Source organism: Gymnoscopelus microlampas, assembly GCF_963454915.1.
Source record: "Gymnoscopelus microlampas genome assembly, chromosome: 13".
Taxonomy (NCBI): Eukaryota; Metazoa; Chordata; class Actinopteri; order Myctophiformes; family Myctophidae; genus Gymnoscopelus; species Gymnoscopelus microlampas.
The window spans coordinates 16,548,530-16,575,782 of record NC_139950.1 but is presented as its reverse complement, the minus strand read 5'-3'; the positions used below and the strand labels follow the sequence as shown (position 1 = coordinate 16,575,782).

Genomic DNA, 27,253 nt, shown 5'->3' with positions numbered 1-27,253 from the left:
TCAAGTAAAAAACTAAAATATTTTTTGCATGACACATTTTGCGACAAAGAAAAGAATTACGATTAAGTGGTTAATCAATTTGTTAATACATAAAAATAAAAAGAATATTAAAAATAGTAAAATGATTACTTGATTAATTAATACTTGATAGAATAATCGCTAAGAAAATAATGGATAGTTGCACCCCTGCCACTTTTCCTTATGATGGTACTTTCATCTATACGGTTCAACAGAAATAAATGGATTAAGTAGCACACAAGGCCATTTGGAAAGCAACCACCGCCCTCAGGGAAGATCAATAATGAATTAAACAACAAGGAGTTAGCAGCAGCAGCTAGGGAGGGATAGAACCATCTGTCAATTACTATCATTAGCAGTACACAGCAAGACAATGTTAAGTATGGAATGGAATTCATATGGCATCCTACAGCATGTCATAGCTGAGCCCAGCACCTGCGCACAAGCAAATAACATTTTGGCGTCTAGTACTTGCCAGCCCGACCTCCACCAGCAAGACACCCAATAAAAGGCACTTTCGCAGAGAATCCCATGCAAAGCAACCCTTAAAAGGACAATTCATGCTTGGAGTGACAAGTGTCGAACGAGGCGTCACGCTACGTGGTTCTGAGATTTGAGCATTCTTCCTGTCTGCGACTCACTGACAGCCTCGCCAGAAAATGTAAACAAAAAATGTGAACGTGTCTCGTCACGCACCTCCATGGTTTAGAGTAAGTGACATTTTAGGAAGCGTCTGTGACCTTTAATTTTTCCCAGGGGGGACGCGACATTGCGACACATTTCTTTGTCATTTGGACCATTGATTCTCAAAGTGGGGTCCGGGCAAAAGTAGTTAATAAAGCATCACAATGCTATTTTAACCACATTATCCATGCATTTGTTGGCTATTCAAAAATAGCAGATCTACAAGCTCACAGCGCATCTAATTTTTTGAAATTCTTTGAAAAATCTAGAAAATGTTTGGAATAATTTTGAATTTTCTTAACATAAAACGTCTCTTCTGGGGGTCGCTGGCACAAAACATTTTCAGATAGGGGTCCTATCAGTTTCAGAACCTACTGGTTTAGACGTCACTTTCAGCCACTTTGTCGCTCCAAGCAAGCAAATTGGCCTTTTAAGAAATCCCATATTAGCGGAGCTTGTTCCTTACCTCTTTCTTGCGGTTCTTGAGCATGTTCTGGAACTTGGACAGCTCCTTGTCCTGCTCGGCCTTGATGCGCTTGGCCTCGTCCCGCAGCCGGTTGGTGTGGTCCTGTTCCAGACGCTCGATGGTCTGCTTCTGCTTCCTCTCCAGGTTCTCCACCTCCAGGTCGTACTGACGCTTCTTCCCCTAATCCATAATAGATCAAATGGATTAATAGGCCGAATCATCAGGACATCAACACAACCAAAAATGTATTTCTGGGTAGTAGTGGCAGCGTCGCATTGGAAAAGGCCACTTATGATATTGTTGGAACCAAATGGACCCATAAGGGTCCATTTGGTTCCATGTGTGCACTTTGAGTTATAGAGGGGGGGATCTGTGGCCCTAATGGATACCATACTGAGGATCCTTGAAATTAAAGACGTGATGAAATTTAAATCAGGTCCGAGGAACATGAGCAATGGGAGTCACATAGGTGAATGTAATTATGATTTATAATTATTCATAAGAGCTTGCTGATGTGCACACACAGTACGTTGGCATTTGACAAGAAGTAATTAAGATAGAAATTAAGATTGAAATCTATTGTTAGGAATGTCCTCATTATGACCTCCAAAAGTGTTAAAAACTTTTTTTTCCCCATTTCATTAAGTCTTTAAAAAGGTTTGAGAATCACTGGGCTAATTCCCTGCCCCTCTGACTCACGGTGGTCTCCTGTTCGAAGCGCCGGTAGATCTGCTCTCTCTGCTGCTGCAGCTTGTTGCTGAGCTGCTGCTGAGCCCTCTGCTCCTCCTTCTGCAGGAGACGCAGCTCCCGCAGCTCCTGGCGCCTGAGGAGGTGCACAACAAACAAAAAGTACAGTTTTGGACATATGAGGTTTCCACCCAACAGAGATTACAGTTAACTGAAGGCGTTGTGGGGAAACAGAATTCCATTCGTTATGAAACAAAAAGTGGTTTAGTTTTCCCTTTTTTTAAAGTACCAGTTCAGATCTGTAGTTTATGAATCGCCGGCTAAATAAATACAGAGTTGACAGTAAAACATGACTGAACATTAGATCATGACAACAACGGAAACAAAACAGACAGCACTTGTCGTAACAAGTGCGGTGTGTTCCCGGTGTCTTTAATGAAATGGAATACATGGAACGTTGACGTCAGTAATAATAATATGAGGCATCCATCATGGGCCCTCTGCCACCGGTAAGAATCTGTGGGAGTTGTGAAGTTAACAGGGAACTATTTGAGGCTAGCGTGTTAAATGGGTCACGTTCCATAATTAGGCAGGCCAGGGGGACTGGGTAGGGCTTTGTCACAATTACAAAATGTAAGTTGACGATTAATTCTCATACAAATAATTGCAATTAACGATTGAATTGTATTTTTGGCATTGAACATTGGAACGCATGAATAAAAAAAATATTTCTGTTTGCCTTTTAGGCTTCGTTATAAAAACATTGCACAGGGCAGCTATGACAAAAAATGACTGACATATTTAATACTTTCAAAAAGATTGAAAAAAATGAATACATAGCTGATCTACAAGCTTACAACGCGTCAAATTCTGTGTCTGTAGTATCACAGGAGCAGAGTCACACCGCCAATCTGAACGCATAAAATGGTAAATGGTTGTTCCTGAGCTGAAGGGTCTAACTGAAATGTTTGAAAATGTATGAACATTTGACAATTATGCAAAATAATTATGATTATTATTATGAATAATTGCGATTATGTCATAATCGTGACAGCCCTAGGGGCGGGTCCTACCTCAAGAACCTCATCTCCTCGTTCTTGAGGTCGCTGTCCGTGACAATCTTCGACGTGGTCACGCTGACCTCCACGCCATCCACCATGAACTTGCGGGTCTTTTTCAGAGTCTTCTTCTGTCGTTTCATATCCTGCAACCAAGACAACAAAATAGAAAGACAAGCCATCTCCGGTTAATTCCCGTATCTGTGTGACGTAGGCGGCTGCCTTTTTAGGAGACCGGAATTAAGTTGGAGTCTTAATTCCAATGGGAGAACTGAACATGAACACAGTTTCTGATGCAGTCTTTATCCCCATGGTCACTGAACTAAATATTGAACCCAATCGCCACAAGCCACACAATATTCAGAACATTTTGACACTTAGCTTTTTTCAGAGAGACAAATCAGGAGAAAAAAACGTATTATCGACCTTTCTTTGTTCCAGCAACACACTCTCGCGAGATCTATCCACAGTACACATAGGACGTTCGTGAGATTTGCCCACTTAGGAGACTATTTGTATGCCATTTGTGTACAATTTTGCCACAGTGGCTACAATTAGGGTGACGTATCTTTCTAAATCTACCATTTTTACCTGCAATAAAACAAAAACTAAGACTTACAGTACGTTTTAACAGCGGGCGACTCTCGGGCGATCTTCGGGCGACATCGTCCAAAAGATAAAGAAAATCCATCTTTCATCGCCCCCCCGCCCACTTCGCCCTATCGCCGGCTCTCATAGACATATAGTGCATCGCCCGGCGATCGCCCGAGAGTCGCCCGCTGTTAAAACGTACCGTAACTGCAAAAACAAAACAAAAATCAAACTATAACATTTTGCTCTGTTTAATATTTTAAGTGTATGTTGTTAAGAAAATGGTATTACCTGTACAGACATTGAACCGGGCTCTTTACTCTTGGACAGGAAGCTGGATATGGACAGGTTGAGGTCATAGCTGTTGCTGTCTGCAGCAGAGCTGCTCCCGGAGTCCGAGTCCTTCTCTATGTCTGGCTTGACCGCCACCGCAGGGCTTCCATGTTCCCATGTCTTGGTTTCCGACTCTGCTTCACTCTCGGGGACAGAGACGGTATCCTGAACGGAGCTTTCCTCTCCGGCGGCAGCAGCCATTTTGTCCTCCTCTATCTCGTCGAGGGCCATCTCGGGAATGTCCGGCGTCTCCGAAACCGCAGAGGTCGCCTTGGCTTCCTCATCGACTCCGTTTGTGGGTTCAGCTCCCGTCCGTTTCTCTGGTTCAGCCTCCTCGCTGGCCTGCGCATAGTATGATCATATTTTCAAAAAACCTAAACTTAAATAAAATGTTTACATTTTTCTTGTTGCAAAAATAGCTGATCTACAAGCTCACAACACATGTGGGCTTGTATATCTGCTATTTTTACCTTTCATTTTTTCACCTGATGTTTTCATCAGGATGGGGGACAATTATCTTAGCACACCTAGTGATAGCTAGGTGTGCCAAGTGCTATGTAATAGCTCAAAACAAGTGTTAATATATTAATTGTGGTGAAAACCGGGGCAATTTGGTAGAGAATGTTGTAGAGATGTGTGTCGGGGACTTGAAAGCGGGACGTCTGGTCAATGTACCTGTGCATCGTGTGCAGTCTGCTTCTCTGCTTCCTCCTGGGGGACCTTCTCCTCCGTTTCCGCTCCAGGTTCAGCCTCTTGGGTCTTCTCCTCCAGCGTGTCCTCAGTTGAACGCTCTGCAGCATCTAACCTGACGTCTGTGGCTCCGTTTACACTCGCATCAGCATCAACCTTCGATTCTGTTCCAGTCTCTGCGTTTGCATGTGGGCCATTTTCACCTACGAGTGACGACCTGTCCTCTACGGTCTCCTGTGTAGACATCACCTCAGGCGGTCCAGTGCACTCTGGAGTTGAGTTTTGAGTTTTGTCTACTAACACACACACACACACACACACACACACACACACACACACACACAAGAGTTAAAAACAGAAAAGGAATACTTAAACATTGTGTGCGGGAAACGTTTAGAAGGCCACAGGCTTAATTATTTTTGGAAGCGTATTACTATATGATAATAGTTTACCCATATCAAAAGTACTGTCAAGAAACACATACATTACATACATACCTGTGCACTGTTCCGTTGCAGTAGTCCCTTCTGAGATGAAACCTGGTTCTTCTGGTACAACTTGTGGTGGCTCCCCTGAGTCTGTGCATTCAGCAGGTTGGACAGGCATGTCAGAGTCTTCAGTGCTTGCTTCTTTTTCTTCCTCTTCATCCTTTACTTTGGCCTCTTCAGGTTCCATGTGTCCCGTTACTCCAGAAGACTTGTCTTCCATTCCCCCAACTTGCACCTACAATTACAATTTAAGGCATTTATCAAGACGCTCTTGTCCAGAGCAATGTAACAGTGTATCTTAGCCTTGAGACCGGGTAAACCAGATCTAAACGAGTGCTTCTCAAATGTTTTTGTGTCAAGGACCCCCAAATTGATATGCATTTGGCCACGGACCCCATCCTGAAAATGTTTTGTATCAGGGACCTCCAGAAGAGAAGATTTGTAAAAAATAAATAAAAAAATAACAATTTTCCAATCATTTTCAAGGTTTTTCCCCAAAAATATGTCTTAATAGCCAAAGTATAAATGGATAAAGTGGTTAGAATGATTGTGACTATATTTACTAACTTTGCTGGGGAACCCACAGACCCCACTTTGAGAACCACTGGTCTAAACAACATTCTGTACATTTGAAACTGTAGGATACTAGGTAAACAATGAATCTAACATCTGTCCAAACAACATGCCACATTCTTAACATTTGTGGTCGAGAAAAACAAATCTAAGAAAACAAAAAAAAATCTAAGAAAACTATGACAGTGACCAAGATGTGTCTGCATGCATAGCGGCCATATCTTGTTCAGTCGAGCTTCAATCAGTGTTGATTCTGTCAGCTAAAACTATGACGAAAAATAATCGACGACTATCTTTTTTCACTGATGGAAACCAAATAAAAACGAAATAAAAACTAAGCTATGATGACTAAAACAAAAGACAATTTCGTCAACAAATAAAAACTAGACTAAAATGCTAGGGAGGGACTAGGGGAGAAGAGATCCAGTAGAACTAAAAGACAAGTCATTTTATGTTTGGTTGCGCTCGGGTGTTGCGCTCTGAAAATAGCAGATCTACAAGCTCACAATGTGTTGCTTGTAGATCTGCTATTTTCAGCATGCAACCAAGTGAAAAATCAGCCATTACGATGCCATCAAGGCCTGCCAAAATACATTTTAGTCAACTAAATAAACTGTAGATTTAGTCGACTATAATCTTATGACATTTAGTCGACTGAAACTAGACAATAACTAAAACCTTTCAGATTACTAAAATATGACTGTATGAATATGGAATTTTATTCAAAAGACTATGACAAAAACGAAATAAAAATCAACACAGGCTTCAATTACCTCCTTTTCCTCCTCCCCCGTTTCTTGACTAACTGTCACAGAGTCTTGTTGGGCAGCTGGTGTATGTGATGCCTCTTCTGGTTGTGACACCACCAGGCCAGCAGGGGTCTCCTCCAGATGGCTCTCGCCGGGCTTAGGCTCGGTGGGCTCCTTTGAGAGTGACTCCTCCTCGGTGGGTTCTGGTGGTCCTGTGGCCAGGTCTGTCACAATTCATTACATAAAATAACCGTCACAAATCGTTTCCATTAATCTGTATGAATTCATCTGTTGAAAAATGTTCATTCATTTTCAAACATTTTCAGAAATTAAACTATGTAACTTTTTTTTATATGAATAAAATGTAATTTTGTCCAATCTGTGTGGTAGAGTTATTAATACAATACAACTTATACAATTGGGGTGGTTGTATTTTGTCTCCCTGCTCTTCTATTGAGACATTAGATCAGGTCAATGGTCATGTCTCACCTAGACACAGGATCTGACACAAATTTTTACCTGATGGCCAGAATTAAATAGATTTTTGGCAGGAAACCGGGTTCAAATCCGGGGTAGAAGAGGAAAGTTACATAGTGCAGCTTTAAAATAAATAGTGGATCTAATACAGTAGCAGATCTACAAGCTCCAAATGGCGAGTTACGTGAGTGTAACTCTGAGAGTGTACAAATGGAACCAAATGGACCCGTTTGTACACTCTCAGAGTTATGGGGGTCTTTGAAAGTCGAAGGTTTGAGAACCACTGTGCTACACTAAATGAATAACATCTGTGAAGGAAGTAAGGAAGAGGCCCAATTTCTTCACATTATACTGCTGTGCATAGAGAGACTCTTTGAGTGAAGACAGAGTGCAGGATTCTAATTAATCGTCACCTAAAATGTGACAGCCTGGCCTACCTGCTGTGGCCAAGTCTTCGTTGCTGGAGTCGGACACCTCGTTGAGTTTGTCCTCCTCGGCCCGGTCTGCCTCGCTGGTCCCCAGGCCTTCGTCAGAGAGCTTATCGCTGGACCACTGGTCCTCCGTCTTCTCCGTGACGGCCTCCAGAGCCACGGAGGAGGAGGCAACAGGGACGTCCTCGCTGCTGGCCACGCTGGCATCTGAGGGTGCCCGCTTGTGACCGGGTGTCACCTGAACCAACAGGAGGTTAAAAAAAGAGCACAACGCCAGAATATTAAGTGATGGGGGTCGTTTTAAATATATTGTCGGTTAATTGCCCAGCCCGAATCACAATGCAAGGTGGGAACTACCCGTGGTATAGATAGCCCTCCATCCATACCTGAGTTACATCTGCCTCCTCTTCCTCTTCTTCATATTTGGCTTCTTCAATCTCCTCTGTGACTTCTGCTTTGGCCTCGGCGATCAGCTCTCTCACAGGTCTGTTCTCGACTACGTTGCAGACAAAGGGATGCTGCGTGGGCAGACAGACACACAATGGACCATAAAGACTGCCATCCTTTTCTTTGAAGGCAGATAAGAAAAATAAATGCCGTTTGTAACAGCAGGTAAACTCACCTGTAGCAGCTGTGCTGTGCTCCACCTGTTGTCCACATTCTTATCTAACGCCCTCCGAAGGAAGTCGCTGAATTCAGGTGACCTGCCAATTAGAAAATAAAATAAATCAATCAATATATTAATCGAATGTATGTGAACCAGACTGAACTCCGAAGGGAAAGAATCTCAGTCGTCCATGATGCCTACTGGTCGCCTCCCCAGGCTGGTGTTCCACGGACAACTAGCTGGGAAGAGACCCAACATTTCAGGATTCAAATTCAAAAATAGCAAAAGTATTACAGTAGATCTACAAGCTTGAAACGCGGCACCGCCGCTCTAATAAAATAGATTGGTTTGTTTTCTTTCTCATCATAATCAAACTGTAGTATGATCAAGTAGGGCATTAGTGCTTCAGACCACGGTAAACTACCGACTTCAGCGATTTATGCATTTCTAAAAATGTTACCAAATATGGCAACATGAATATCATAGACATATCGCAATAAAAAAAAAATTGGCAATTCCACCGTCCCTGTGACTGCCAACACAAACCAGGAAGTTGCTGTGCAAATGAACGGAAGGTACCGGAGCGTTCCGTCACAATATCTCAATTCTTTTAAAGACATTTATAAAACCTTGCACAGGGCAGGCCGAGGATTACATCTCTGGTTCTCACCGTCGTGTCCGGAGACCAACACCAGGGGTCCAAATGAACCCTTATGAGTCTGTAACTCTCAGGGTCAGTAGCTCATGTGATAGAAGGTAGAAAGTACAACAGAGCAGCACATGCTCGTCCACAAAGCAGTGATGAGGCTTGCCTGGAAAGGCTTCCTCCTCTGGCTACAAGGGGAAACATCCAACAGAGCTTCATCACCTGGAAGAAGCCCTAAGGAGCATTTCACAGCTTCCAAGATTGTCCATCAGGCGTCACTCACAGAGCTTTTTGAGAATTCCTCATTCATCCTCACCATAGCGCTGTTCTAAGTGAGAGTGTGCAAATAAAACCAAAATGGACCCAGTGGGTCCGCTGTTGCTCTCCGGACCCGACGTTCAGAACCAGTGGAAGCCGACAGAACCGGCAGTGGAAGTAAAGTGTGAGACTGCATTTGAAAAGTTAGGCGAAGTTTAGTCAAGCCATTTATGTATTCATAACTCTAGCATCTTTTAAAGTTTTGGGGGGATTAGAACACGTGTTACATAGCTCTATATTCTGACAACAATCAAGGCTATAATGTTTGTTAAGTAATCTGACGTTGAATCGTTACTAGAACCATGTTAAAGTTGTTTCAGCCAAGCTAGTCGTCTTAATAAAGCAGATGACAGGAAATAATCTTGCATATTTTCGCAAATCTTTGAATATATTTTTTAAGCAAACATTTTCAACTCAAATCTTTGCCTCTGGAGATTCTACAAATGTCTTCTAACAGTTACAATATATATATATATATATATATATATATATATATATATATATATATATATATATATATATATATATATATATATATATATATATATATATACACACACACACACAAACTTTTTTCATGTCAAGGACCACCCAAAATTATATGCATTTGGCCACGGAATATTTTGTTGCAGGGACCCCCAGAAGCAAAGATTTGAGTAAAAAATGTATGAGCTTGTATATCTGCTATTTTTGAATAGCCAAAGAAATCCAAAGTGACACAGATGCGTTTCCGGATTGAATGGGTTAACAAGCCATCCTTCAATTCATCATCCTAAATTCACAGTCAACAAGCCAACATATCTCACTGCTCCACCTGTTCTCTGGCTATCATCAGCGGTATCATGTCATCATCTCACCATCGTGACGGCTGCATCAGTGTGGGCGGCTCTGCCTTGGCTATTTTCAGCAGCACTCTCATGGGGTTCATCTCGTGGTTGGGCGGCTCGATCTGTGCCAGCTCGATCAGGGTGACCCCCAGGGACCAGATGTCGGCCTTGTAGTCGTAGGGGCGGTCCTTGGACGTTTCGCACATCACCACCTCCGGAGCCATCCTGGGACAATGGAAGTGGTTTGAGTTTTTGAACACAGGAAATGACGGGAATTAGCACAATGTAAATGGAACCAGTTTGTACAATAATGTCCAAAACTGATACTTTTCAAAATAAATCCCATAAAATATGGGGTCGTGGTATAAAAAAGTTTGAGAACCCCTGAAGTAGGGCATTAACTTACGAAAAAAGGTAGAATATGGAGACAAGAGGTTTCTGCCCGACAGCGACAATATGTAAATATGTATGTCTCCTAAAGGACAAAATATGTCTAGGTGCTACTGGAGTGGGGGTGCACGTGCCTGTGCCAAATCTCTCGATAGCGATACAATGTACAATATGACTATGGGTTCACATTTGTTTTATATTTTAACCACTTAAAACCCATATGGTTGAGCGGAGTCCCTCAGGGCTCTACACTTGATCTGCTATTTTTTGCAAAAGCTTTCCCAACAATACGGATGCTGGGGTTTAAGTATAGTAACGGTGAAAACTAAACATAAAAATAAAATAATATTTGCACATTACAGTGCCATAGTGGTATATTGTTCTGACATTTGGTCTCAGTCTGCTGGAGTACATGAGCACATTGTTGGGAGTTTGAGTGTGAGCTGCAACATCAGAACAGATCAAGTCTGCAGATAAATGAGCGTACAAAAAAACTTTTATGTATGTGCTTCCAGGATGTGGGTTTGTATGTTGTCTCTTAGGATGGTAGGATGGTAGGTTGGTGTGTGCGTGTGCGTGTGCGTGTGCGCGCGCGCGCGTGTGTGTATTTTCAGCTGTCTCTGAACTAAAGTATAGCTTTTGTCTGTTTGCAGCAGAGGTTACAGATCACTCAAATGCATTCGGCATTGAAAGAGCCATTTCCGTCACGCCTCATTCAATAACAATTATGGTGTCACCACACAGACAGAAGACTGCCTGCCCAGCGGCTGTGTGAGACATCACTCAGATCATCAGCATTCATTTCATTCAGATCAGGATCAGGCATGGAATGGAAAAGAGTTGATGTCAGTCTGGTATGCATTAGCCCAGGGACCTAGGTTGACCATTTGGTCCATTTGGTTCCATAAGTACACTCTCTGAGTTACAGGCAAGTAGGCCTGACACAATTATTACATAATCGCCTTATCGCAATTCTTTTAGATAAGCGCAATTATTTTGTATAAATCGTTTCCATGTTAAAATGTTTTCAAATATGTTCCGAAATAGCGGAAATAGCCTATCTACAAGCTCACAACGGTGTGAGCTTGTAGATCGTCTATTTTCACTATTAACGTTTTTTTAAACAAGTATAAAGTCATTAAATATGTCTCATTTGTTATATCTGCCCTGTGCAACTTTTGTTTAAGTCGTTATTAAATCGTAATCAATTAAATCGTTAATCACAATTGAGTGACAATTAATCGTCAAGTAAAAGTTCATAATCGTGATAGCCCTACCTGTAAGGGTCCATTGGGTTCCTAAAAATCTATAATTTAGCTGGGGACCCCCTGGAACCCCCCCTGGAACCCCCCTCAAGTCCCTGGACCCCACTTTGAGAACCACTACATGACTCACCAATAGGGCACTACATGACTCACCAATAGGGAGTCCCAATGAAAGAGTCTCTTCTCTGGAATGTCTTGGTGTTTCTGGCCGAGACGCCAAAGTCAGCTGAAAGCAGAGAGAGATCCACAAAGTCAACTAATCTGATTTAATCTGAACCATCAATACATTTGAGTCACACAATAAAGGCAATAAGGGGTAGTCAAATTTTAATGTAAAATAACATATAGCATATCTCCAACTGCCACAATGTAGTCACAGGAAACATGCCTGAATAGTGCTGTGGTAAGCCTGTAAAATGTGCAGTAAGAGCTCGGTAACAGGTGTCTCCCCACCTCTTTAGTAAACAGAAAATGCATTTTCAGGTCGGGACAAGAATTTTAAACAATCAGGAGAGAGATCTGAGAGAACAGGATACAGTGATGTGACGTGAAATTGGAAGTGATGTGATGACACAAAGGAGGGAGCAGACAAAATTGGAACACTATAAAATTCAAGCTGATAAATGAGCACTCTCTCCTGAATTATTGAAGTAAAATGTCATAATCGTGACAGCCCTACCTGTGTAACTATTTCCGTCCGTTTCTCACAGTATCACGTGAGCATGAGATTTGGCACTGTGACATTTTTTATTAAGTTCCGAGTGACTGCTTTCTAATTACTGCTATGCAGGACGCCTCATTAATGAGCCTCTGCCTACTTACATTAACATGAATCATCAGAAAGTCTACAGCTATACAGATGCCAAGCTACTCTGTCTCACAGTAAACACATTAAATGTTGGAACATGTATAATATTATGCTTCCAATGTCCAGCATAAACAACTTGACTGAAATATAAACACAAGTGAGGACTGCTTGCTCTTCTCCTTTGTGGTTGACAGTGGTAGAAAAAGTACTGATTTTCTTTTTACTTCAGTAGAAGTATCAATACAACAATATTCTAAATATATATAAAAGTAAAAGGCCCTTAGTTATTCAACATTTTAATTGAGTCAAAGTACATAAGTATTGGTATCAACACATACTTTCAGTACCAAAGAAAAGGACTCATGTTTCAAAATGTGCAAAAGTTTTTTTTTTTAATAGCAGCAGCTCTGATCTATTGACCTATTGTCAAGTTGCCACTGGTGGTTGAATGTGTTAAGAGCAATTTACTGGGAACATGAGTGTGTTGAAGTTGGCTCTGCATAACACCAGATGAGCATCTGACTCACTCTTGGTTGTACGCGAGCACAGAATGCACTGCAGCACCCATGTCTCTTGTTATTACCTTCTTATTATTATCTTAAATCAGTGATTCTCAACACGTAAGACTTCAAGGACCCCCACAGTTTAATACGCATTAGGCCACAGACACCCACTTGAAAATACTGAACATTTTCAGATTGTTTGCCAATTTCAGCCAATCACAGAAGAGCACAGATTTATCGTTAGGGTTGTCCGATATTGGCTTTTTTACCGATAACCGATATACCGATATTGTCCAACTCTTAATTACCGATACCGATATCAACCGATACCGATATATGCGGGGATTATTGTGATTAGGGTAAGCTCAAATTTCATATCACACACACCATATACAGTAAGAACTCCTGTAACTTATTTATAAAGCAAAAAAAAAAAAAAACTTCAAAAACCGATACCGATATTTTCCCGATATAAATTTTTATGCTAATATCGGCCGATAATATCGGGAGGCCGATAATATCGGACATCCCTATTTATCGTCTTCAATTTCCAGTTCCAATTTTGTCTGCTCACTTCATTGTGATTCTCTTACTCCTCCACCTTTAAAAATGAACACTGAAGATTTGACAGTGTGTCGTGGTACAGTAGTGATGTAGAGAAGAGGAGAATCAGAATCAGCATCATTGTCACATCACAGGTTTACAGGTGTAAAGAAGTGGGTGAAATATTTTTTTTTCTGTGCGCACATTTTGTAGTATTCTGTGACAAGAGGATAGAAGCAGGGGTCTTTGACAGGGGCTATGGGACTCCTAGAGGCTCCTCAGAGTTACTATTGGGGGTCCGCCAAATCTTTGTGTTGGGGAACATTAGCCGACAATAGCAGATCGGCTACTTTCTGAGAGATGGTGTAGAGGGAAAAAGACAGATGGTGTAGAGGGAAAAAGAGCAGGCCAAGTGAGCCAACGCTCAAATTGACTTAAGTATTGAGGGTTCAAAATGTGTGTCAAACAAGTCTACAAAGCTATCTATGAAAAAGTTTAATCGGCAACACAGTTTTATACAATATATAACGTCCCCCCCCCCGTTATATATTGTAGAAAACTTCCGGCTTCATCTCTCTCTCGCTAATGGGGTCCTTGGTCTAGAAAAACGCTGAAGAACCCTGGGATAGAGGTAGAGTGAGAGCAGAAGAGAAAAGAGAAAGAAACAAGAGAGCCCATTACCCAGTTTGACATCTCCATCCATGGTGAGGAGGATGTTCCCAGCCTTCAGGTCTCGGTGGATGACCTTGTTCTCGTGGAGGTAAGCCAAGGCCTCCAGGGTCTGCCTGCACACCACGCGGATCTGGGCTTCCGTCAGCGGCCTCTCCAGTTCTGTGGATGCATTACAATACATCATTTTCAGAAAAAGGAGAAAGAAAGAAAAAATAACCTGTTCTCTAATGGATCCAATGCAGTTATTATTTAGTCACAGGTCTTGTTAATTATTTTCAATCATTGTTTCGATATATTTGTAAAAGCCACAGGCACACAATTTACAATTTAGGCATTTAGCAGACGCTCTTGATCCAGAACGATTTACAGTAAGCAAGATAAACAGAAGGGAATACATCAAATATATAGACATAGACACAGTGTAGTACCTCAGTATCATAGGTAAACCAAGAACCTATCATCAGTATAGACTCTAAAACATTATAATATAAAAAATGCCAGGTCAATTAATGAACCTGGCACATCTGTCTACATAACATGCTATCTAAATGACATTTTAACCTTTTGCATAAGACCGCATGGTCGTCAAGGCAAGGACAAGTGCTTCAATAAGCCAAATTATGCATACAGCACTATAACTTTAAAAATATTTTTAAAAATAACTAAAATAGCAGATCTGCAAGCTCAAAACGCGCCACGATGAGACAAAAATAGGCCATTAATTTACGATAAGCAGATACAAGGCTTCTGCCCGACAGGGATTATATGCACAAGATGACTTCAAGTCAGCATCTTTGAAGCTACATGAAGGGTTTCTTTTTTTTTCTTATTTCATGTGCTGCAGTTTTAAAATAGATAAGCGGAGCGGGTCATCTGGGCATAGCGGCTTAAAGAGATGTATTCATGGTTTCCCATGGCAACTGGCAGACACCAGTGGCCTTGCACCAGTCTGAATGTAATGTATGACTGGACCATCTGGGTGGAAATAAAAATCGCTACAGGGGATCATGCAGGCTCCCTCAGCATTCTCCAAGAAGAACTCTTTATGGCAGCGCTTATCAGAGTGGGGACCCCCAGGGGTTCTCGAGAGGGTTCTGGGGGGGGGGGGGGGTCTCCCCAGTATTTAAATAATGTTATAGCTATATGTCACATGCATGGATTAAAGCTAAATAAAATCTCACGATTGAAAATATTTGTATGACCAAGTCCTATTTGGGAAACAGTGTGAAAGGAGACCCCCCCTCCCCTCCCACACACACACTAGCGCCGTTTCCTAAACAATGAACAATATGTACAATTATGATGTTTTGGTAATCCTGCTGTTCTACATACTCCCAACCAGGTGAATAAATCACAGATTGAGACTTTAATATTTGCTTTTACTGTATATGAAATATCACAAGACTATTAGATTTGATGGAAAATGCTTCTGAACATAGAACACTTCAAATGTTCCAATCTTAAATTAATAACCAAAAATGGCCTATCTACAAGCTCACAATGCGTCTGTGACGCATTGTGAGCTTGTAGATATGCTATTTTTGCTGCACAACATGCGTAGAAGACATGCTGACTTCTATGGAATCCAAATCACTGAAATCAGTCATTTGGAAAATACCCGATCCACAAACTCATAACGCAAATGAAACACTCATTTGTACACACTTGGACCCCTGGTGGTCTCGGGACTCTGCGTGGAGAACCAGTGGGGTACTGTAGGTCAACGGTATATTAGTTACTTGGAACAAGTGGCGAGGTGTTTCTCCAAAGCTTACAAACAACACAAAGAAAGTGCTGAGCTATTAGAAGTGGGCTAACCACTCCTGGAAATATGAGCCAACATAATTATACAGCTGGCCTGCTCTCTCCAACTGGGGAGAAGGAAAAAGAACAACCACACACAGAGAGAGAGACAGGGAGAGAGAGGACGTTTCTGGAGGACGAAATGAAAAGAGAAATGAAAACCTCCAGAGCTTTGACATTCTTTTCTGGGGTTGTTTCTATGAAGCGTTTGGTTGGGGACTTACCCAGCATGACAGCATCCACTGCCCCGCCCGCACAGAACTCGATCAGAATCTGTAGACACAAGACAAAAGTAAATAATAATATTGCTGTTGTCGGGCAGAAACCTCCATATTTGTCTCTCAAACTTTTTGCGCTTGGCGGGGTTCCTGGGGGTCCCCAGGTAAATTGCATAATACAGCATCCAAATCCATTTAACCACTTGAACCCTATATAGACTTCAGCCATTTGAAAATAGCAGATCTACAAGCTCACAACCCAATTCCCTTCTGTCAGAATCAACATGCGAACGGTGTTCAGGCCATACTGACTTCAGTTTCCACACAGAAAGGCAGCAGTGAGAGTGTGGAGCCTTTTCACGGTGCTCCAGTTACTCGGCCACTTATCGTGTTGTGTTGTTAGCCTTGTGGCTTGTGCTCCATCCTTGTAGTTTGTAAGCTGCTCTGGAAAAGAGCATCTGCTAAATGTCTCGCTGTGCGGCGACTATCAAAACAAACTGTTAGTCGCTGAGGGGCTAAGTCGGGGAAACGTTTACCTGCCAGACGCTGGTTGTCAATAAATCGTGAAATGAATTGCACTCGGGTGGCGCAGAAGTAAAGTGCCTGCCCACCACCGCGGAGGTTGTGGGTTTGAATCCACCATGGTGCATCCGGCTTTGTCGAGCATCTACATGAACATAATTGGCCCGTGTTCTGGGAAGGGAAGCCGGGCTGGGAGGGTGATAATTGTCACTGCATGTACTCCTACGGGCTAGGGGTGGCACCTGTCAGCAGGGAGTGTTGGGCGGGAGGAGTAGGACACAAGCTCTACGTCCTCCCGGTGGGGGCTCCTCACTGGTCAGTAGGATACAACAGCAGTGACAACACAGAAATGTGTGTGGGGAGGAATCAATTGGCATAACGACTAAATTGGGGAGAAAAATGGGTAAAAATTATAATTGGCTACTAAACATTTTTAATAAAAATCATGAAATAATATAAACTGTTCATTTTACCGGCATCATTTAACATAAAGCAAAGCGTATAACGGTCAGCAAAGTTGGACATCCCCCCGCTCACCCCTCTTCATTTCATTCATAATATTCCCATGCAGGTGAGCAGCTGATTTTACTACTACTGACTGATGTAGCACCAAGCACCAGGTGGCCCCTTTGTGAATGGTGGGACCAATGATTCAATTAAAAACCATAACAAGCAGATTTGCAAGCTCGAAATGGGGCGGGAAACGGGGCGCAAAGTGACCCCTTTAAGCTTGTAGATCTGCTACTTTTTCATTTGAATGCTGAAAAGTAAGAGTTTTGGACATATGAGGTTTTCACCCGACAGCACTAGACGATATACTATATAAACTATAGGGCTGCTACAATTAATCAAACTAACCGATTTAATTGAATATAAAACCAGATTAACCACTTGAGCCCCATTTTTTAAGTTATTTTAATTATTAAAAACAATGCGTTGCTGCTTCAAGTTCACTCAAAACATGCAGCCAAATAGCAGCCGGAGGGTTTGAGGTGAAATGACTTCCTTTTCATGTTGGCTCCATTTGACCTGCGGGGGAAATGTGATTTGTGTAATAAAAAAAATCTGACGAGAATGAGTCACATCCTGCTCATTTCATCACACATTCTAGTGAAAAAGGATTTCCTTGTTTTGCCTACAGTAGCACTACTGTATGTTTAGCAGACAATACCAAGTTAAAACATCAATATGCGCATACTGCATTTACCTGCCGTGAACTCGGCCTTCAAAAAGGAGTAATTTCTTCAACAGTATCTGTTAACATTCCGGGCTGTCACGATCATGACATTTGACTTGACATTTAATTATCATTCAACTAATTGCGATTCATGATTTAATTGTGCTTTTGGGGTTGTACATTGGAACATATCAATCAAAATATACATTTTTTTACACAGAAATATACATTTCTGTTTGCCTTTTAGGCTTTGTAAACAAGCTCGCAAAGTGTCATGTAGATTTGGATCCCAGAGAAAGGAAATCATATCAAAAGAGGGTCGGGACTCCGTGGCCTAATAATGCACATCAAACTGGGGAGGGTCCTTGAAATTAAAAAGGTTAGGGTTCACTCTCAAGTGAACATAATTCATTTGTGAACCATGTGAACGAGGTGACCTGATGTATATCAGTGCAGAGTGTCTGAATTTCAGTAGCTTAACTGCATTTGACTTATCCCTGGACAGCTGCAGTGCATTAGATGAATCCAACACCATGAGCTAATGGCGTTAGTGAGACAGTCAAACCACCCAGTGACTGACTGACCTCGGAAACAATAGCTGATGTAATGTACAAAACCACCATCTCATCATCTCTATTGGCTTTGCCAGCCCTTAAGTTGTGGTTTGAGGTATCAGATGTTAGAAAAGAAAATCAATGGCAGCTACGACTGAGACCCTGTCCTCATGGTTTAAAGAAAAATTGAATCTCATGACTGACAACTTTTGTTAGGCCCAATGTCCCAATCTGTGATTTGTGAAACTGAGTGTTTCCTAAACAATTAGCACAACACGTAGATTTATGATGTTTTCTTCACATTTTTCTAAACCTATCTATGTTCCAGTTGAAGAAATCACAGATTGAGGCTTTAACCTTTGCTTTTATCTGAGAGATCATTAGGGTTTTATGGAAGCTGTTTCTGAACATGCATTCTATAGCTAGTTTGACTAATTCAAACACTCTTTAATATAATCTATTGCTAGTTTTAACACTTCCATTACTCTTTCAGTTTCATTTTAAAATAACTAACCAATACCACCAGATCTACAAGCTTACAACGCGTCTGATGTGTTGGGAGCTTGTAGATCGGCTGTTTTCGGTATGTCCAATAATATCACTTTTCAGGAAATCAAGAAAAAAGAAAATACTGTTACAATGGATCCGATGTAGTTATTATTAGTGAGAAACTCTTGTTAATATTTTTCATAGGTTAGATATTTATAAAACCCAACAGACAGACTTTACCATTTTTTTTTTTTTTTTAAATGCAGAAATAGTAGATGTACAAGCTCACAACGCATTAGATCAGCCATTTGAAATTTCCCAAAAATGTTCCAACACGTTTGAAAATGTACAAAAATATTTTAACAGATTAATTTATGAAAATATTTCAACCAATGAATTTATGAAAATATTTCAACAGATGAATTTATACAGATGAATGGAAACAATTCTGACGATTAGGGTTGTCCGATATTGGCTTTTTTACCGATAACCGATATACCGATATTGTCCAACTCTTAATTACCGATACCGATATCAACCGATACCGATATATGCGGGGATTATTGTGATTAGGGTAAGCTCAAATTTCATATCACACACACCATATACAGTAAGAACTCCTGTAACTTATTTATAAAGCAAAAAAAAAAAAAAAAAAAAAAAATTTTTTTTTTTTTTTTTCAAAAACCGATACCGATATTTTCCCGATATCAATTTTTATGCTAATATCGGCCGATAATATCGGGAGGCCGATAAAATCGGACATCCCTACTGACGATTATGCAAATTAATTGCGATTTATCTCAAATAATGGAGATCAAGGGATTATGTAATAATTGTGACAGGACCACATTGGTCATGCCACTCAGAGCCCGGAGGAATAGGCCGTAGCATAGCAGCATGCATAACGCAGCTCTGAATTATTCACTGCCACTTTCTCCAGCCACTAGCTGGCCTCCATTATCTTCACCATACATGTAACAGTCCACAGAGGTCACAAGACACCACCTCCTGCTGGGACCTCATTGTTATGGGGCCTCCTCCTCTCCCAGTGCTGGAAAGTAACTTAAACCACTTAAACCCCAGCATCCGTATTGTGGGGAAAGCTTTCACAGAAAATAGCAAATCGACAAGCTCAACGCATTGTGAGCTTGTCACGCATTGGTATCCTGACGCCGCTGCTAGACATAGGAAGCATGGGCAACAGTTGAAATGGGGAGGCATATAATGTACTGTAGGCTTATGGTGTATTTGCTCCTGCGGTTTAACAGGTCTACTGTTAAAACAACCGGTGTTTGACCATACCCACAATATGAATGGTAGATTTACAACAGGCTGTTGCGTAACAACATGACACTGAATGGCAGAGTGGGTTATTGTGTAATCATTAATAACGTGTGTGTCTGTGGCCGCACACAAATGTGTGTTGCTGTGCGACTGCCATCCATTGATTGCAGTTGTCTATCTTTGGCTCATATTTACTGTGCACCTGGCCGTAGCATATGAAGGGCCTGTTAGGATCGGATAGAATTGTAGGTGAACTGGATACCATTAAAATGCATACAATTAGGTGTAAATGCACCCTTAAGATTCTGTCATCCAAACCAGTGGCTTTCAAAAAAACATTCCTTGGAGCCCCCCCTTCTTACACCTGACAAAATCCACCAAGACATGCAAGTGGGGTTAACCACTGAAGCCCTATGTACTTCTCGTGGTTACTTCTCACAACACGTCACAATGCAACGCATTGTGAGCTTGTAAAATGTTTTCTATAACAGGTTGGACTGATATCACATTGACAACATACAGGCTGAAGTAGACTGTGGCATACTGTAGATACCGGGGGGGTCAGAAGGGCCTGAATGTCCCCCCACTGTTTAGCAATCGACTTGTCGATCTCGCCGACCGCTGGTCTATTTATTTATAATAATAAAAAAAAACGGTGCTAGTCTAGCACCCCACTTTCCCCATTGTGTTGCGCAATTGTTGCGTATTGGCTGCATGCTTGCCATAACCGTTCTGTTACTGGCTACGTGCAGTTGCTCTCTCAACTCGATCAACTAGGTGCGAGACAAGCGAATACACAACAAGTTGTTCTTTGTATGCTGGCTGTCAGTGTGAGAAGAAGCATGCCCGTGGGGCTCGGGCTGCAAGAATCAAGTGCTGCTATGATAGACTGACTGACCAGGCATCAGATTACTGCAGCGCAAATATACAGTAGGCTAGTTAAAGTGAGAGCCGGGAGCGCACGCACAAAGCACATCAAACCTCCGTGTGATCATGGATTCCTTATTCGTCGAGGTGACTGTCTCTTATTGTAGGCTGCTACAGTTAGGCTACATTTCATATGGAGTATAGCTGACATCTCGCCTACTGTGTTAGAACAGCATTTTAGATTCGTTCGGGTCCATAAAATAATGGGTGCCGTCTGGGTGCGTCTTTCTTTTCGGCTACTTGGATCTCCGAACCAGTTTCAGGGATCCATTAGAGTTTGGATCTGTCATTTTGAACCGGTGAAGAGCTCTATGTTTATAATATCTAATCTAATATGTTCACTATTTCTTCTGACTTCCTTATTACTAAATTATGTTTATTGAAATGCAATGTTTAATGTAGTTCTTATTACTTTCACTATAGAGTTCAGTAGGCTAAGCTTGAATTTCCCTTAAACTTAAACTTACCTTAAACTTAAACATTTACAATCTGGTCTTTATCCAGAGCTACTTAGTGCTTATAGTTGATTAATAAAATTCCGGGAACTCGTCCATTTGGTTACATTTGCCTTCGCCTACTCTTCGGAGCTAAACTGACAATGAACTTCATGACGTCTTATTCCTAACCTTAACCTCAGTACAAACAAATACTAGAAAACTAAAACCATTGGGGGTGAGCGGTCCGCGAAATAAATGCGGGCAAGTGTGTTTTGGGGCGAGTGTTCCGGTTACCCCTCCATAAACAGACATGGCCTCGTGCCCCCCTTGTGATCTTTGGTGTCCCGGACCCCAGGTTGGGGGTAAACACTGATCCAAATCCACTCCCAGCTGACCACAACAGAGAAGGCCATCTCTCCCCGTGGGGAAGCTACTAACTCACCCATAGTTTGCTTTCATAGTAGAAGGCATCCAGCAGCCTGACAATGCGGTGATGATCACAGGAGGCCAGGATTTCAATCTCCACCATGTAATCCTCCAACTCCTCCTCCGTCTTAGTATCTATCACCTTGGCAGCAGCCAGGGTGCCATTCTGCTTGTTCTGAGCCTGAAAACAGATACCATAAATATTAGGGCTACATGTTCTTTTATATATATACTGCATCAGCAAATTGATTAAGTGCCATTTTATACTTTGTTGCACAACAGTGTTGTGCAAAAAGTGAGAATAGCAGATCTACAAGATCTGCTAATTTCACTATTTTTTAAATCGTTTAAAATGTTTTTAAACTTTTAGGCTATAATGACATGTCAAAAATAGGGATTGATTATTAATCAATTTTATTTTTAACTGTGGCACCCATAATAAATATCACAACAAAGAGATAAGTTATAAATCAGAAAACTTCTATGAAATGACTGGGCTGTGTTACCAAATGATTTGGGTTCTCCCTTCACCAGCGAGGGCCCTATGCAGTGGCTACTGTAACAGAACATACATCAATAATAATTTCAAGGAAAGGCCAGAGCCATTGTAGAGTTGGAGAAATAAATAGTGCTTTACGGCTTGTGCAGCCGGAGGCAATCTTCTAAAAGGTCACATTGGTCTGTGTACTGTAGATACATTTCAAATGTGATTTTGCGTTTCCAAATAGAAATGGCAGAAGAAAGCTTGAAATGCCAAGCAGTGATCAAGTTAACTTACAGTAAACAGAAAAAGTCATCATTTGCCGAGTGATCTAGTTCTCTCGTTCTTTTATTGCTTTCCGTATATCACTTTATCTTCACTTCTAAGCTAAAACTTGACAAGTATAGTTATAGTAAACACAACATGTTTTTTTGGTTAAAAGGTTAAAACTATATTCTGATAGTAATCATTGAGTGTGTGTTCAATAACAGGGCTCCCCAGTCTCTCCAGCTCTTTAATAAACAGAAAATAAATGTCCAGGTGAGTCAAAAATTTCAGTCAAGCGAGAGAACCCATTTATCAGCCTCAATGTTATATTGTCCCAATTCCAATTTTGTCCGTTTCATCACTTCCAATTTCAGGCATTTATCCTGTATGGATCTCTCCCGGTTGGATAAAATTGGTATCCTGACCTCTCACTAAAGAGCTGGAGAGACAGGGAAACCCCCGTTACCGAACAAACACTCCAGCAATCTCATAGTAATTATAGCTGAATGGGTAGAGAGGCTGCCTGGGAAACAAAAAGGTCCCAGGTGCGAGCCCCGGCAATATGTCGAGGTGTCCCTGAGCAAGACACTTGACCCATAACGGCTACCCCCTGCGCTCAAGTTAGTCTGACTGTCTCACTTGGACAGCAATCAGCTAGCCTAGATGAAGCTGAAAACGTAATTTCCCCATGAAATTAACGACGCATGCTTTCCATACGCACTGGGGTGAAGCTGAAAAGGAAGAGGTTAATGGGTCGATGGGCACGTTTTCCGTGCCACACTTCCTCTGACAAAACAAGGGACGGTGCAGTTATTTTCAGCCCGCCCAGTTTCTCAACGTTTATGGATACAGTACAGACAAAATCTCAGGGAGTTTGGTGGAAAAGGGAGACAGGAATGTTTAACACCAACAAGTGCAGAGTGTGTCAAGCTCTATATTTACACAGACACACACCCTGTCTCGCTCTGACTGTGTGCTAGATGACGCCACTATCGCCCAGGCGGCCTGGGCGATAGTGGCGTCATCTCCTCAGATAAAACAGGGGTGTGACAGTAGCTACACCAGACCTAGGACTGGGCATTATGAGTCCAAATCAATATCACGATTATTTCAAGCTTTTGCCTCAATTAAAAAAGGTAGGGTAAGTGAAATGTTTTGGTTAAAACAAAGGTTTTTGTTAACAGGTTAAATCACTATTTTCTGATAGTACTCATTGCTATATAGAATGTTTGTTCAGTAACAGGGGTATCCCCGTCTCTCCAGCTCCTTAACAAACAGAAAATACATTTTCAGGTAGGTGATAACATGTCAGCCAATCAGGAGAGAGTACCCATTTATCAGTGTTTATTTATAATGTTCCAGTTCCAATTTTGGATGCTCGTTTCTTTGCGTCTGTCATCACTACCAATTTCGCTTGTTTAATCTGTATCCTGACTGAGTTCTCTATCTTGATTGGATAAAATAGGTATCCCGACCTGAAAATACATTTTGTGTTTAATAAAGAGCTGGAGGGACATGGAGACCCCTGTTACTGAACAAACACTCTATAGCAATAAGTACTATCAGAATATAGAGCCATTTAACACTTATTTTAAACAAAGCAAATCACTTACCTTTAAGATTAATGAATGATTATTTTATACCCTTTTTTTTTTACACTGCCCTAAAAGTTCTCCGACAAGGTCTATGCTACAAATGTACAGTATGGTGTTCTCTTGTGAATAAAGTTTTCATGCAACACCGAAAACCTGTGTGTCGTTTGCACTCAGATCAGATGTGCAGCAATAATGAAGTATACTATAATGCAGGGATTAAGTGGTTAAGTCAGACCAATCGATGAAGTCAACTATAAATCAAATCTATTAGAATCATTCGATTACCCTACATGAGCAAGATTAAGTCGGTTTATTCAATTTTATTAAATGTTGGTTTTGATATATGTTCAATTTCCCACCCCTTCACAAATCCAGCTGTCATAAATGTCAATACATTATTTGTAAGCATTGTGTAACATTATTTGACGTTACACTTTTCATATATCCTACTAACTAACTATGCGAGCTAGCTGGCTGTGTGAGTATTAAGACTACAGCATGTGTAACATTAGATCAGCAGTTTCTATTAGCTTTCACTGTCACGCCTCAGCATTCACACCCACTTCTGCTCTTGAAGGCATAGAGTACAACGCCTGTGTGTGTGTGTGTGTGTGTGTGTGTGTGTGTGTGTGTGTGTGTGTGTGTGTGTGTGTGTGTGTGTGTGTGTGTGTGTGTGTGTGTGTGTGTGTGTGTAATCTCTCTCATAGCCCAGATGCCTAATAAAGCCACTACGCCTTGATTTAACACTACATCTCAGCATGTGAAACTGATGAAACACTTTCAATTGAGCAAATCTATCAATACATTAAAAATGAGTAGTTCACCCCAATAATTACTTATTTTCTATCAATTACACACCCCATGAAGCATTGAATTCATGGTGATTTTTTGTTTTTGTCGCATTCCTAAGCCAATAGTTTGATGACCGGTGGAGTCTCTGGTAGGAGACTCAGAGACTCAAAAAGTCTCATATTGCCCGATGACCCGTCATCAAATTGAAATATTGGCTCAGGAATGCGACAAAAACAAAAAAATCTCGATGAATTCAAGGCTTCATGGCGTGTGTAATTTATAGATAGTAATTTTTGGGTGAACTACTCCTTTAACAGAATCTGTCTGGCTGCCTGCCTGCCTGTTCCGGGCATAACTCAGGAGCTGTCTGACCGATTGACCTCAAACTTGGCATGGGGGTTCCCGGATCCGGGGTGGGGGGGCAGGGGGTTGCAGTGCCAAGTGGCAAGGAATTTGGTCAGACCAACAGATTCCTAGAACCGAAAAACCTCGAATATCTGTGTCTGTGGAGGATGCACTGAATCTCTGTGTTGCACCCATTGGCTGCATAATGATCCATTGGCTGCATAACAACATTGAGGAACTGGAATCAAACCAGAATTGTTAAAATCCTAAAGGATCCCAACCCTAATAATGATACAGAGGTCATCAAAAAGTCAAAAAAAATGCCCAATATACCGGTCTGGTCCTACTTAATGTAATCCTTTCGTGAAAGAGAGAGAGAATGCTGTTGGTCAGACACTGCATCTACAACCTTAGTCGGAAGGCATCGATATTCACTTGGCTTTCATCACTGCTTGCTAATCAACTAATGAAGACCAACAAATGAAGATTTCTGGCGATTCAGCCGCATTATTTTGATCACTGGATATCCTGGAAACAACCGTAGCAAACACAGCATGATCTGATCTCTGAGTCTGCAGCAGCCACTGCACGGACTTAAACAGAAGTGCTGTTTCATATGATATGAATTATTAAACAACACACATCAAACAAATTAAGTGCAAGGCACAGAAGGGCTACATTCCTCAATGAGCATAGGTTTATTATAGTCCTAGGGTGTAAATTTAACAACAGAACATTTAACATTTGACACCCACTTCATCATTCAACCAACAGCAGCATGTAGAATGAAGGCATTAAAAGCAAAACTTCAGACCTCTCAAAACAAATGGATCAGGTTACTACTAAACCTTACTCCTAGGACTAACCTAACCGCTGCTCATTATGCTAGGGTGGGATGGCTCAGGGTAGGACAGCAGCTTGCAATGGGACTGGTTTTCAAGGTACTCAAGGAACATGTACCATGGTGTCCATGTACCTGTCAGACTACTGTCAGACTACTTCCAAAGAGGAGTAACGCCCAAGGGCACAACACCAGAGGGAGCTCCACTGATCTCATTCCCCCCAGATTGGGCACAAACATGGGGATGAATTCGTTCTACTATTATGCCACCAAAATGTGGAATGCCCCTACACCCAGGCATCAAAAAGACACCCAGGCATCAAAACGTTCGACTCCCTACCCTCCTTCAAAACCAACATAAAAGAGCACCCGCTTGCGATTTACAACTGGACCTAGACAAGTCGTCTAGCTTGCCAAAACTGTTTTTTCTGTAAATACACTTTTACTGCTCCTAGTCTTAATGATTTCATGTATAGCATTGTATTGTGTGTCTTATAAGTCTTGATGAATTGAAAACACACAGGACCACAATGGAAACAAGCCCTCAGCGTTTTGCGTTATCCTTGTAGCATTATTGTATAACTGTACAGTACCGCTGTGCTTTTTGCAAACGGTTAATAAAAGTATTCAATCAAAGGATGCAAAATCTCAAGCTGGCTGACAGACACCTGTGTGTTTACTGCAACTCATCACCATAACAATGAAACGCACCGCCTCCACCTGCTTACAAATACACACTCATACATTGATGCATGACATAGAAACATCCTCTGCTTGCCATTCTCCATGCAAATAAGGTACCTGGACAGTCTTATTGAATAAGCCATTTTTGTTAAAGTTGGGGTTGCTAGGAAACCAGGAAAGCATCCGTGTCATTTTAGATTTTTGCATTGGCTATTCAAAAACAGCAGATATACAAGCTCACAGCGCATCACTTCTTGCTGCGCTGCAAGCTTGTACATCTGCTTTTTCTGAACATTCTTTAAAAATTGTGAATACTGATTTCGAAGGCATTTGTAGAATCGGCCTCTGGTCTTTAATGGGTTAAAAACAATATTCAATAAGACTGCGAGTACACAATTGTCTGGTTTATCGTATTTTTGTGTGTGCTGCTTGTGATCAGAGTCATTGTCCTCTCCAGCCAGCCCCACACACACCCGTAGCCTGTTGGGTGAGCGTGTGCGGTCATGAACCTTATTACCGTATATTATATTTGATAAACTTGTCGTAGGTTGAGGTGGTGGCTCCCATTCCCAATGTTTACTTTC

General features: G+C 41.5%; 1 protein-coding gene across 6 annotated transcripts in view; it reads right to left on the bottom strand.

The window, feature by feature from the left end:
- Positions 1-27,253, bottom strand: part of slka (STE20-like kinase a) — a 45,196-nt gene that overhangs the window by 15,528 nt on the left and 2,415 nt on the right. For 4 of the 6 annotated variants that reach the window (XM_084077255.1, XM_084077258.1, XM_084077259.1 and 1 more), the window contains exons 2-16: positions 21,681-21,845; positions 15,852-15,900; positions 13,834-13,983; positions 11,452-11,524; positions 9,674-9,868; positions 7,868-7,949; positions 7,632-7,763; positions 7,252-7,483; positions 6,362-6,561; positions 5,025-5,250; positions 4,513-4,823; positions 3,796-4,179; positions 2,929-3,059; positions 1,868-1,991; positions 1,169-1,348 (exon numbers count right to left, since the gene is read on the bottom strand). In XM_084077255.1, the coding sequence (XP_083933381.1) occupies positions 1,169-1,348; positions 1,868-1,991; positions 2,929-3,059; positions 3,796-4,179; positions 4,513-4,823; positions 5,025-5,250; positions 6,362-6,561; positions 7,252-7,483; positions 7,632-7,763; positions 7,868-7,949; positions 9,674-9,868; positions 11,452-11,524; positions 13,834-13,983; positions 15,852-15,900; positions 21,681-21,845 (2,634 nt within the window). The remainder of the gene's footprint in view (positions 1-1,168; positions 1,349-1,867; positions 1,992-2,928; positions 3,060-3,795; positions 4,180-4,512; positions 4,824-5,024; positions 5,251-6,361; positions 6,562-7,251; positions 7,484-7,631; positions 7,764-7,867; positions 7,950-9,673; positions 9,869-11,451; positions 11,525-13,833; positions 13,984-15,851; positions 15,901-21,680; positions 21,846-27,253) is intronic. The other 2 variants (XM_084077256.1, XM_084077257.1) reach the window with 2 other exon arrangements.